The sequence below is a fragment of the Armigeres subalbatus genome, chromosome 2 (assembly GCF_024139115.2).
Source record: "Armigeres subalbatus isolate Guangzhou_Male chromosome 2, GZ_Asu_2, whole genome shotgun sequence".
Taxonomy (NCBI): domain Eukaryota; kingdom Metazoa; phylum Arthropoda; class Insecta; order Diptera; family Culicidae; genus Armigeres; species Armigeres subalbatus.
This window is the reverse complement of record NC_085140.1, coordinates 214,383,584-214,397,418: the sequence shown is the minus strand read 5'-3', so window position 1 is coordinate 214,397,418 and position 13,835 is coordinate 214,383,584. Positions and strand designations below refer to the sequence as shown.

The following is a 13,835-nucleotide window of genomic DNA, read 5'->3' as shown; positions in this document are numbered from 1 at the left end:
GGAGTGACCCTCAGAATCTACCAAGATACGAAGATCGCTGCAAGCTAATTGGTCTCGAACCACTATCTTTACGCCGTGATGTTGCCAAAGCATCATTCGTCTCAGATCTGCTACTCTCAAACATTGATTGTTGTGGTCTACTCGGTTTGCTTAATATTGATGTTCGTCTCCGTGATCTCCGTTCCCATAACTTTTTTCGTCTTCCCTTGTCTCGTACAAATTATGGTAAAAATGAGCCCTTCAGCAGTATGTGTAGAGTTTTTAACAAATGTTATAATGTGTTCGATTTTAATTTGTGTCGGTCTACTCTGAAAAAAATGTATACCAGATATCTGTCCTCTGCCCAATAATTATTGTTTAGTGTTAGGTGATTATAATAATGTAAGATTTTAACGTGTTAGTGATAATGATGTTAGTTTTAAGAAATCATTGTATCATTTGGTTTGTTAACTGTTGATACCGAAAAAAAGAGGTTTTATGCCTACTGGAGAAGGAGTTTTTTTAACTGACAAACTCCACTCCAGCGGGCTTTTCCCTCAATAAAATACAAAATACAAAATACAAATACGTTATTGACCGACACGTTCCAAAGAGATCACAGAAAGGATCACACCCCTACCCGGATAAAAAATACAATAGGTTTACAATAAAATATCATAAAAATACAATACATTTTTTTGATGAACAATAAACGTACAATAGACTCTATTGAACGCAAAATGTTGACAATAGATTCACAATAAATTCAATTGTAATGGCAAAATTTTGTTCGAGAAAAAATCGATTCTTTTATTGTAAAGACACATAACAAACCCCATTTTCTATTGTAAAATTGCCATTAATAATAGGCTCTATGGTGTGAAACAATAGTTTCTAATGTAATTCTATTGTGAGTCACAATAGAGTTTGCCGTTATTACCATTCATTTCGTCGTTACAAATGTTTCTATTGTAGTTCTATTGGAAATTTTTATTCGAGTATGGCTCTCGAACGAGCTAGAAAAACTGAAGTCCCCTAAGAGAGCAGCTCTCAAAATTTTCTCAAAACATCGAACGTTACCTTTGAGAAACCATCAATGGTCCAATGGTCCACGGAGGCAACTTCAGAATCATTTTCAAAATCTTATTTTGAATCCTCTGGAGTGTCTTCTTTCTGGTATTTCAGCAACTAGTCCATATTGGCACAGCATACAACATAGCTGGTCTAAAAATTTGTTTGTAAATCAAAAGTTTGTTCTTAAGACAAAGTTTTGATTTTCTGGATAAAGCTGAAGAGCCAAAACAAAAGTGCAATCAGCTCTTCAGCCAGACTCTTCATAAATATCGGTGGAATACCGTCAGGACCAGGGCCTAAGATGCATCAGATGCATCTAAGTTTTTTAAAGCGTTTAGAATATCGTTCACCATGATCTGATTAACACCGATATCCCTAGCAAATTCTGGAATAGGCGCAAAAAAAATCGTCGCGATCTTGTTCCGAAAAGGTGGTGTATATTTCTTGGAAGAAATCTCCAAAAAGATGACAGATGTCTTCCGAGCAATTACCGACGCGTTCGCCTAAATACACGGTTGACGGAAAATTGTCTGATTTTAATTTTGATTTTACGTAATTGAAGAAGTTCTTTGGTAATGACTTTATTTCGTTTTCTGTTTTCGTGTTGTGTTCTACAAATGCTACATAAATTGCTAATTTTAATTGATCGGAGATGTCTAAATATTTTTCCAAATTTTCATTCGTCTTGTCTAGCTTGTAAGTTTTATGTATTTTTTGTTTGCGATTCTTTAAATTTTTTATTTGCCTATTGTACCAAATTGAATATTTTGAATTTCCGCTCCGTCGTTTTCTTCTTTTTGGAACCTCGTCAATAATAATATCAAAAATAATGTTATAAAAGACATCAACGGAAGATTAAATATTACCTTCATTCTCTAAAATTTGCTTCCAGTTAAATCTACTTAGCTTATGGTTCCACCACAAATCATGCATTTAGCATCCATGTGACAATGTTTAGTTCCGTGACCCCACTTTTGGCACTTACGGCACTGAGTGGGGTTTTGGAAATTCCCTCAGGCCTGCGGAAATATTCCCATGCAACACGGACATGGAACATAATACAGGCCTTTTCCAAACTTTTTATATTAACAAAATTTAACAAAAGTGAACTAAATAAAATTCTTGAAAAATACCCCTCTGGGAAGTACCAGAGCGAGATTTCTATTTCATCTTAATTACTTGGACTGGTGAAAATCCAAGTAATTGAGAAATTTCAATTTCAATCCATCATCCTTTGCTTTTTCGCATGGATCGAATCACCTGGGCTAGAGGTAGATTCGATTGGGTCAATTTCGTCATTAATCAAATCGAACTGATTGGTCAGTTCGATAGGAGAAGAATTATTTTGAATGTTAGAGTTAGAAGGGATATCTGAAGTCTCCAGCTTCCTTTTATTTTTTCCTCGCTTTGGCAGGACGGTCTTGAAACCTTGTTTCTTAGAAGGAAGTGGAGAATTCAGCGATTTCCCCTTCCTCTTGTTTTTATTAATGCTCATTACTGAGCATAGAGACGTGACCTTATAAGAGGTTTTTTGCCCAGAACGGTGTCCCCGCATGATTTTTTTTATTTTTATTTCTTTTTTTTTTATTTCTCAAGTCCTGTTTATTTGCAGTATTCAATTAAAAAAATAATACATTACTGTGAGACTAAAACCTAATAGAAACTAAACAAACACCTTCAGTGAGCTATAATGCTCTTTGAAGGAGGTGGGATAATAATAACTAATTCCTAAAGCACTTTTAATAACTATTCATGAGTATATCAAGTTGTCTTGTAGTAACGTACGGCTCGGTTGTTTCGTTGAGTAGCTGATAACTGTGCGATACGATTGGCTTAAGAACGAAGCGGCTGGGCTGTAACTAGTTTAATTTTCAGGAGCAAATACAGTATAGATAGCACGTGAACTTGCCTGAGTTGGCGGTTTGAGAGCCCTTGCCCGTTCTCCGCCCAAAGAACCGAGACGACGATGATGACTGCTGGTAGAACGTCGCAATGCAAGGGATGATACGGAAAGCTTGATTTACTTTGGGTCAGAGGGAGCAAGGACTCTCATAGTGCCTTGGTACGTGCGTCTCGGTTGATTCGGTGATCAGACGATGACTGTGCGATGCGATCTTGTCCTGGTCTATTTAATATGATTCCTCTAGTAACTATTCGATGAACATTTTATAATTCCGTCAACTAATGAACCTTTCGATGTTTTCCTTAACTTGTTTTTTAAGTTTCTTTTTAAAAGCTATGGCATTTGTTTCTGTTCTCAATTCTGCAGAAAGATCGTTGAACAATGTTTTACCATAATACAAAAAAAGCCATTGCCATTTGGTTTCTAGTGGGATATCGATGATTATTTCGCTCAAGGCCTACGTTGTGGTGTGCATGCGAGTTATGCAGAAAGTATTGAACTTGAATAAGGCACTGAAGTTCTCGCAAAGCTTTTATCGACATAACAGAAAGAGCTGAATCTTTGTAAAGATCAGCAGTTGAGTGGAGACGTGGCTTGTGATAGAAAGTTTTTGCACTACTTGCAGTTTCCTTACTTGCTTGGCTAGCAGCACCCCAAATTAACACCATATAGCTAAGCCTGGAGTGCACGAAAGCATGATACAATTTAAGAAGCTCCTTTAACGGTAGCATCTTAGAAAGCTTCCAAATCATTCCAAAAATGCAACTAATCTCCTTTTGAAGTCTGCTTATATGATGATTCCAGTTGAGATGAGAATCAAAAATAAGTCCAAGGTATTTAAAGTTGTCAACTTGATCTATTGTTGTTAAGGATTTACCACCGCTTGTCGGAATTTTACTTCCGCAAACGGGTCCAACGTAAAACGAAGGCATGGGTTCTTGCAAAGATCGTAACGGGATCAGTGGGTACAAATAGCGCTGAGAAGCACTGTCGAAATTAAAATAGCTTCGGGTAGTATTAAAAACTTCCTTCCACAAGGAGAGAAAAGAACCGCACAGCACGAAAACACGATGCGGTCTGACAAGATTCTGACTTTGGTTCCATTGCTCAGGGATATGATTTGTTAAAGAGAAAGTCGATCTGAGGCGAATATTCATCAGAATACAAAACACAATCGCTTGGCGACGGCACACAGTTCGTCGGACGCTGCAATAAATTTAATCACAGACGACTAAACATTTCTTTAGTATGGTTGCGTCTTCATCGGTTTGTCACTGAAATTTTCTCAGAAGCTCCTGAGTTTGGTTCTGTTGTTATTAGTGTTTGAAAATGTGCATTATTAGAAAAAAAAATCGATTTTCAGGACCACCATTTGTTAATCAGAGTCAATGTTTCTTCATATTTCAAAACACAATAATAATACAACATAATAACAATTCTCGGGTACTTATTCAAAAGGACGTAAGTGATTTTGTAAACAAAGATTCAAATGTCGATTTGTCCAATGATGGCACTCCTACGCAAACCAACACCACCAACAGGTAGCTGAAGGCTTCCCCTACCTGTCTGTGATGATGGTTTGCGTTGAAGTGCCATCAGATTGGACAAATCGATGGCACTCCCACGCAAACCAACACCACCAACAGGTAGCCGAAGGCTTCCCCTACCTGTCTGTGGTGATGGTTTGCGTTGGAGTGCCATCAGATTGGACAAATCGATTTTTGAATTTTTGTTTACAAAATCACATACGTCCTTTTGAATATGTACCCGAGAATTATTGTTTGACGATGGCAGAAAGTGGGCTGCAAAATGGTGAGTTGACATCCGGGAAGGGGCGCCTAACATAGCTCTGGTCCTCACAAGTTGCAATACTCACGCTTCCACGGGTCTTCCGATGACAATTGACCGCCAGCTAAGGGTTGCGTACTTAGCTGGTAGTGCAGCCTGGGCACTGTTGTCCTTCTGACATCAGCTAGAGTGAGAGGGTGCGTCCTGTGGGGTCTGCCTAGGATGTGGTGGGGTTCGACAGTGGGCTCTGTTGAACTTCTATAAATAACTACATGTGTCCCCAAGCAGGCCCTATCAAAGCGACCGTGTGCCGCTCAAAGTGCACTAGCCTAGTCCTGGTGTTGGGTGGGACTTTAAACAAATTTGACGCGACTGATCGAGCGTCTGTCCACCAAGGAGGTGTGGCTCCGCCAGCGTATGTTCTGGTATCCAGCGGCGGAGTATGAAATGCTATTCCCCGTAAGCTATACCTAAGATGGCAGCCTTATTCCGGTGGATAGGGAACCTTGGGCCAACAACCTACTGTTCCCGAAACATCAATTTGTTCGAGAATCCGATAATGAAAGAATACGGACTGATTTTACGGCGACGACTCTTAGCGCGAAACAGCGGACACGAATAGGAGCATGGAACGTTTTAGCCCTAGCCCAGCAGGGTAAATTGGCACAACTTGCCAATGAGGCACGCCGCATTAAGCTTGAGATCATGGGACTGAGTGAAGTCCGTTGGCCAAACTTTGAAGAACACAGAACGCCGTCGGGACAAGTTCTGCTATACTCTGGTTTACGAGGTGAACACGCTCCCCGGCATCGCGGAGTTGGCTTCCTACTAAGCGCTCAGGCACACTCTGCGCTTATGAAGTGGGAACCTATAAGTGAAAGGATAATCGTTGCCATATTTAGAACACGGGTCCGAAACCTTACTATGATCCAATGTTATGCGCCCACCGAAGCTGCCGATCTGCAAGACAAAGAGAACTTCTACAGTCAACTCAATGCCGTCGTAGATAGAATTTCGAAGGGTGATATCAAGATCTGTTTGGGCGACTTCAATGCGAAGATCGGATCCGACAACTCGAACCATGAGCGCATTATGGGACGCCATGGTCTCGGAGAAATGAGCGAAAACGGAGAGCTGTTCGTAGAATTTTGTGGTAATAACGACATGGTGATCGGGGGATCGCTCTTCCCTCATCGACCGGTTTACAAGGTCACGTGGGTCTCCCGTGACGGCTTTACAGAAAATCAAATCGACCACATCTGCATCAGCCGAAAATGGAAACGGAGCCTTCTTGATGTACGGAATAAACGTAGTGCCGATATCGCGTTTGATGATCACCTCCTCATCGGCGAAACACGCCTGCGCGTTGCGCGGATTCGTCGGCAGGATGAGATAGTTCAACACACGCCGACTGGAAGATGCCACGGTGAAACGGTCCGTCCGTCGTTGAAGAACTGGAGACGCGTGCTGCAGATATTCCGCAGATATTCAAGAATACCTTCATCGCCACCAGTGAGAATAATCTGGGCAAACTGCGCACCCAGAGAAAACCTGGATGAAGATAGAGGAGCGAAGAGAAGCCAAAGCTGCGATAGAGCGATCGAAAACCAGAGGAGCCAAAATCTTAGCCCGTTAACGATACTCGGCTCTTGAGAAGGAAGTAAAACGCTCATGTCGACGGGACAAGCTATCGTGGGCAGACTCTCTGGCCGACAAAGGAGAGAGAGCCGCAGCAACCAGACATTCGCCTCCTCTACGATATCTCACGATGCTTAAGCGGGGCGAAGATGAATGCAACGATGCCTGTGAAAGACGCGAATGATCAGTTATTGACCAACCCAACTGATCAGCTGAAACGCTGGTTCGAGCACTTTCTCGAGTGCCAGCCATGCTACCACCACCTCGGCATGATCTGCCTAGGATCCGACGTACAACACGCGTCAATACCGAAGCTCCATCACTGCTAGAGATTCAAACAGCCATCCAAAGCATGGAATCGAATAAAGCCCCAGTGGTCGACCGCATTTCAGCCGAGATGCTCAAAGCTGACCCCATGACATCCGCTCAACTACTGCACCGTTTATTTCGTAATATCTGGGACACCGCAACTTTCCCGGGCGACTGGATGCAAGGTATCTTAGTGAAGGTGCCCAAAAAGGGTGACCTGACTGTATGCGATAACTGGCGAGGCATTATGTTGCTGTGTACCGTTCTCAAAGTTCTGTGCAAAATTATCCTAGCCCGGATTCAGGAGAAGATCGATCCTGTGTGGACCATATTGTCACGCTCCGCATCATTCTGGAGCAGGTCAACGAATTCCAAGAGTCCCTTTACTTGGTATTCATTGACTACGAAAAAGCTTTCGACCGTCTCAATCACGAGAATATGTGAGGCGCCCTGAGACGCAAGGGGGTTCCTGAGAAAATCATCGGCCTCATCGAGGCACAGTACGAGGCCTTCTCGTGTAGAGTGCTGCACAATGGGGTCTTGTCCGACTCTATCCGGGTCGTAGCTGGTGTGGCGCAAGGATGTATTATATCACCATTACTGTTCCACATCGTAATCGACTAGATTCTGGTAGGTTCGGGTGACCATGAACCAAACCGCGGGCTGCTATTGCAGCCTATAATCATATAGCACCTAAACGACTTCGAATTGTCGGATGATGTTGCTCTCCTCGCGCAACGGCGCTCTGATATGCAGAGAGCGCTCCTCTTCGGCAGGTTTAGTCATCAACGTCAACAAAACCAAATCGTTGGATGTAAATACGGTGACTCCTTCCAGTTTCACAGTAGCCGGGCAACCAGTGGAGAATGTTGAAAGCTTCCAATATCTTGGTAGCCAAATGGCGTCAAACGGCGGTACCAAGATCGACATAGGCGCAAGGATCAAAAAAGCAAGGGCTGCCTTTGCGAGTTTAAAAAATATCTGGAAAAACAGGCAGATAAGTGAACGCACCAAAATACGAACTTTCAACTCTAACGTGAAATCTGTGCTGTTATACGCTAGCGAAACATGGTGTGTATCAGTGGAGAACACTCAACGGCTGCAGGTGTTCATTAACAGATACCTGCGGTATATAATTCGGGCCTGGTGGCCTCACAACTGGATCTCAAACAACGAGCTCAATCGTCGTTGTCATCAGAGGCCGATAGCAACAGAAATTCGGGATCGGAAGTGGGGCTGGGTCGGCCACACTCTACGTAGGGGCGGAAACGAAATCTGTAAACAAGCATTAGACTGGAACCCAGCGGGACATCGCAGCAGAGGCAGACCCAGAGGCTCATGGCGGCGAAGCCTCAACAAAGAAATAAAAGAAGTCGACCGAAATCTGACCTGGCAACAGGTTAAAGCGATAGCCTGGGAACGCTCAGGATGGAGATCTTTCAAGTCGGCCCTTTGCACCACCGGAGGTGTATAGGATCCATAAGTAAGTAAGTAAGATGGCAGAAAGTTCAATCGTAACGTTGCCGTCGGTAACAGAATCACAAGCATGTTGGAGAGAAGCGTTGCAATAAGTTTATTCGCATGGCGACTGAACAAATTTGGATGTCGTCCGCAATCAAATTGCTGCAGCAATCAGCTTCAGACGGCCACCAATACTGACGCCATCGATTTTTTTCAGTCACCGTACGAATAAATTCATTGAAGTGTCTTATTCCGACACGTATTTGAGATTCTTCTATCGATTCTGAATATATTTTTGTAGGCATTCTCCATAGTGAATACATTTTCGAATGGATTAAACTAAGCAAAAATTTATCCGGATGTACATTTTAAAATGAATACAAAAGTAAACCAGGCACAATGTTTTACACCACTCTCCTCTTTAATAGATGCGATGTCTGTCAAGTACGTATCACATTCCGTGACTAGATGGATCGGTACATGTACACTTATTCCACTTAGTAGAGGGATCGGATCGGTGTGCCTTTTCCTATTTGTGGCGTTCACCTTTCCCTATTTCTTCCGTTTGACAGTCGGAGTCAACGAGTTTGAACGGAAACGAAAACGTCATTCTTGATATTCCACGCTCTGTGCATTTACCAGTCGAAGCAGCATGGATGAATAAATAGATGGGTCGCGTAAAGTGTGTTTCGCATTTCTGTGGTAACCCGATATTTCAAGAGAAGAACCTTTTCAGCTTGTCAAGTTGCAGGCTCACTTCTGTGCTTAGCCTATGATATCCAAAATTACAAACTTAATGACAAATATTTGCACAAAAAAATGGAGATTAACAATAAAAAATAAAGTGTGAATGCAATTAGGGTAATTCGCCAAATGTTGAATATTTAAAATCTTTGCCTTTCCAACGCCTATGCATTTTTTACGAGTGATCAACATTAATCGTGACTGGATTTGGTTGGAGGGTTTGCTAGGATTTTACTTCTTCTGCCTGTTTGTGATATGCGATTTCATAATTGTTTATGCTACCCAGAAACTAAAACTGATTTCACTTGTCATAAGGCGAGATAGTTCACTATTTCGAACTCAATAAGCCGTCTTCAGTGCCTCTTACTGAACTCGTCTATAAAATATATTTTTTAATATGTAACCCATTTGAGATTAGCAAATTGCTATCAGTGTATGGTTCCAAATCCATATTAATTTTTCATGTTTTTATGTGATGAATAAACTGTTTTTGATAACTACAAAGATTGATAGAAAATTAAAGTGATCATTATTATGGACTCATTCCTTTCTAATAGGCCTAACTTATAGTGGATGAATCGGCCAATGTATGCGCTGACATACCATCACATGAATCAAATCTTTCAAACTCATCCACGAATCAGTCCATCAATTCTGCTCACCAACACCGTTAGTGGGTGGATTACTTCGTTTGTGCCACCTCCCACAATTGTATGAGATTACGATAAATGTACGCAGCGTATAGATTTAAACGATTTCGCAGCGAGATGGTACCGCAGAATCGGGCCCAACAGATCCATCACCTCAATTCTCAATGAGGGGCGATTCGCGAAATATCTTCTATTCCTAAACCAAAGACACGCTGCTGCTGTGAGTTAGCAAATTTACTTTCCTTTGTCACAGTGCAACATGTAGCGCGATTCGGGCAGGTGCGAACTTTTACGTGTTTGCCAAGGTGTACCACGCAGCGTGGCAAAACTTTTCTCATTTTGATGATTGCTTTTGCGTTGTGTGCTCCAAGCTGCGTTGGTCGTTCTGTGTTACTCAATTTGGGTGCTGGAAGCAATCGCAATTCGGAACCGCATTAATAATGAACTAAACTTCTTAATTTGACAGCAATCCTGCTAAGGGAAACATTAACAAGTAATCCACGAAAAGTAAAGTCTCCCGAGGATTCAATCGATTTGAATTCACCGAGGACAGGTAATCTTTCGACATATTTCCTGTGTACAAAGTGAGGGGCTTTGGAAGCTCGTCGGTTTGGTGAAAATCGCGAAATGTGGTAAACCCACGTTCTGGTAGGGTGTTTGATTTTACCGCTTGATATCGGTAGAAACTTTCTCCATCGCACTCGATTGCTTCGAGCGATTGCTGGATAGCAACATTTCCACATTTCCTAGGAATAACTTTCCTGTCGATCAAGCTCCAACATTATGCGGGTATATAGTTTCTATTAAAGTACCTGTTCGACCTTTCTCAATCTATGTTTGGAACGAATGATGAATGACAGTTTGCTTCGGTCGTTAGTAGAATATTCAATCTTCTTATATTAGCTCATCGCATTCCCGAGAAAATTGAGATTGTGGTGGGAGAAAAGACAGTAAGATATGATTCAGTTACCTTTTTGGTCTTGTTTAATTCAGCCATCAACCATCATTTGTGCGTATTTAAGTTTGTTTTCAAGCCTAAATTTAAAGTACTTGATGTACTTTAGTAATCAAAAATAGTCTTATTGAATCACAAGCTATTCTAAGCGGCTTTGGGATAGTTCGTCGAATGACATTTTGTCGAATGGCGTTTGGTCGAAGGGACATTAAGGTCACTCCTCACAGAATCCAAGTTTCAAAGTGCTCGCGTTTTCAAGGGCACACCACTCGATACGGAAGCAACGCACAACTGTCATTTTTATTTTTTCGCAGCAAAGCTAAATCAACAAAAATCACAGTTGTGCGCCGCCTCCGTATCGAGTGGTGTGCCCCTGTAACGGCCTTTCGGTCCGTTACAGTCGTGTAAATAATTATAACAAAGCAATTTGAATTCATGTAATTATAGAAAGTAGTTTAATTAATATTTTCCTGTAAATAGTATAAAGCTATGAAATAATTCCATTCCAGTACACCGCGTTTCAAAAGCTCTTTTATTCTCTCACGCTCGCAGAACGCGTAGAACGTTCTAGATCAACGTGCCTACCATGTGGCGAGCGCGTGTGATTACGTCACGGGTCGGGTAGTGACCATCCACCTGGGGAAAATCCCAACAAAGCCTCTTTGATAATTTTCGGGAAAGATCGGCAGGCAAAGTAGGCTGCGATCCGAATGGATTAATTGCTTCCTGCACTTCGATCGTTAGGAGGGGGAAATGCGATCTAGGGACTTCGTGAGGTCAAAACCGAAGGCTAAGAATTAGGACAATCTTACATTTAATCTGAGGATTCTTGACTGTGACTCGTTCACTTTAATCTGGATTGTGGAAGAGGCAGGAGTAGTCCATTTTAGTTCGCGTCGTGAGGTGATTTCGAAGGTAGATAATCAGTGACATGGAGGCCTTTTTGAAGTTACTAATTTAAGTTCAAACTCTCTCCTAGTTTCTAGCAAGGATAGTGTCTTTCCCATTAAACGTGCTATCAGTAGAAAGTGTGCGAGTGTGGAGCGAAATACAGGTAAATCACGTGCTTTTTAATGTGCTTTTTGATATGTGGTAATAGCGTGGAAAACACGTTTTATACAGATTTGTGGCAAGTGTGCGAAAGCCCGTTACCTCACCAGTATCAGCCAGCGACAACTCCTGACCCCACTCTGCAGCGTCAAAGTTTCCCGGCGGTCCACTTTGCCGGAAGGGGCCGCGACCGTCAATTTCGCGCCCAGGCAGGGCGAAGGCAAAGAACAGCAAGTAAGTCAGCAACAGCAACCGTTTTCCCGCTGTCGGTGACGACCGAGAGCGCAGCAGCAGTAAAGACCACATCTCGTTGGCGAGGCGCCGTCGGCGCATGAGGACTACCGTAGCGTAGTAGAAGGAGGAACCGCAGAAGAGCGCGCACCGCGACCGCGGTGTAAGAGACCGGCATCGTGTTAGATGAGCCGTAGGTAAGCGTCACCTTCTCCACCAACCCGTAAGCACATGGCAAGCGTCGGCATCTCCGTCCGTGGAGCATGTGCGTAGGCGTCGTCCGCTCATCAGGCCGCCTGCGGCACCGCACCGTTCTTCGACCGGTCAACAGCATCGTCCAGCAAGCGACCGATAGCAGCGTCCCCGTCGTGGAGCTACAACGGCGACAATAATACAGATGGTCCGTGAGTAGAACAAACGCATGCATGCAAATTAAATCAGCCAAGCGCGCTTGGTTAAGAATATTTGGATTTGCCTGCTCCCAATTTTGGTTGGTGATGCGTGGCGGTGAGAGGCTATTTTTCTATTAGCCGATCCCTGAAAGTGAATGCCCACACCGCACAAAAGCACGTGATAGGAGATCATTAGATTACGAAAGAATAGAAGCGAACAGAAGAAGTGAAGAGAGAGAGAGAGTTTTTGAATGGATAGATTGTAGGCCTACGAAATAAATAATTCGCGAATACGAAAGTAATGCCTCTACTCACTCTTATGGCAAAATCTCATTGCTATCTGTCAGACTGTGCGTGAAACATGGCCGCCATAAGGAACAATCCCATAAACAATAAGAATAAAATCCCATAAGGAACTGTCAGACTGTGCGTGAAGCATTTACCTTCGTAGTCGCGAATTGAATTAAACTGCGAATATGTATATTGTTTGATGAGTTTGAATAAATAGCAATAGGGTACCACAGACAATCCGACTTGTTTAGTTCGCAGGAACGAGAAGAGGTAATGTAGAGGAGGTTTCCATGTCACCCGGTTTCGTTATTTTGTAGCATTTTCTTTTTGATTGTTTTACTGGGGAGGTTGGCCCTGAATCCAACCAACGGACACTCTCTATTTTTTCAGATCTGATCGGGGTGAGCTGTTTATAGCCAACCGATGATGATAATGACTGTAAGCGAATATTCTGCCTTCAACTAGATGGTTTTTGCTCTTCTTAATGATCGAGCGTGTTTCGAAGGGGGAGTAATTTTCTTTGGAATCCCTATAGCCTGTCGATTTTCGCGCTTTCCTTCCATTATTGGAAAATAATAACCCTTTCCCCTGAAAGGTCTTAGGCCGGGCAACCCTAGAACAGGTGGATGGTCTCCATTAGGAGTGGCGCTTAAACCATCCGCTAATCCTTTCGGAAGGCGCGGACGGATCGTACGGTTATACCCCCGAAAACGCGAGCATTCATTTAATGTTAGACTAAACAATAGCCTACACAGATAAAAATATGTTGTGATTTTAAATGTATTTTCATGCACATATTTGGAGCATGCAAATAAACGTAACATTCAATCGATCTCACTATTCTTTTGAATCAAAATAAATTTAAACTGTGCTTGCTTGTAAAATTCAGTCAAATTTTATTGAATATCGAATGTTAATTTGTTTGATGGGATAAAATGCAATTTTAAACGTCGTTGAATTTTCAAAATTATTTGCTGTGTAGGAACAAACACCGTATTTTTCCCCTGATGAAGACACCATCCCCGTGTCTAAACGTCGGATAAATACACATCTTGTTTCAATAATTAAAGATTGGGTAGACGTCCTTTAAATCGAAACAATAATTATATGTTCTCAGAATCTCAGATTCTCAGAGACTCGGAAACAGAATATCAGAATCTCAGAACTTTGGTATTTCAAATTCTCAGAATCTCAGAAGGGAAGGAATATATACATTTTTGAATAAGCGGATGACATTCTACTTGTGGTCGCCGGAGACACTCCAGCGCGAACGCGTATTCGGGCCCAATGGGGTGGCTTAAAATAGAATGAAATAAAAACTTTTTTTCAATTGATCTGAAAACTCAGATGTGAATATGAACATTATGTGG

The 13,835-nt window shown here is 42.3% G+C and overlaps 2 protein-coding genes across 2 annotated transcripts in view; one reads left to right on the top strand and one right to left on the bottom strand.

Annotated features, from left to right (window-relative positions):
- The window catches only part of LOC134215629 (uncharacterized), a 54,086-nt gene extending 42,262 nt beyond the window's left edge, over window positions 1-11,824 (top strand). Inside the window, exons 2-4 of the mRNA XM_062694778.1 lie at window positions 11,326-11,416; window positions 11,481-11,555; window positions 11,624-11,824. Of these exons, the coding sequence (XP_062550762.1) occupies window positions 11,326-11,416; window positions 11,481-11,555; window positions 11,624-11,824 (367 nt within the window). The remainder of the gene's footprint in view (window positions 1-11,325; window positions 11,417-11,480; window positions 11,556-11,623) is intronic.
- LOC134211618 (cell adhesion molecule Dscam2) overlaps window positions 1-13,835 on the bottom strand; it is a 401,827-nt gene that overhangs the window by 291,794 nt on the left and 96,198 nt on the right. The window lies entirely within an intron of this gene.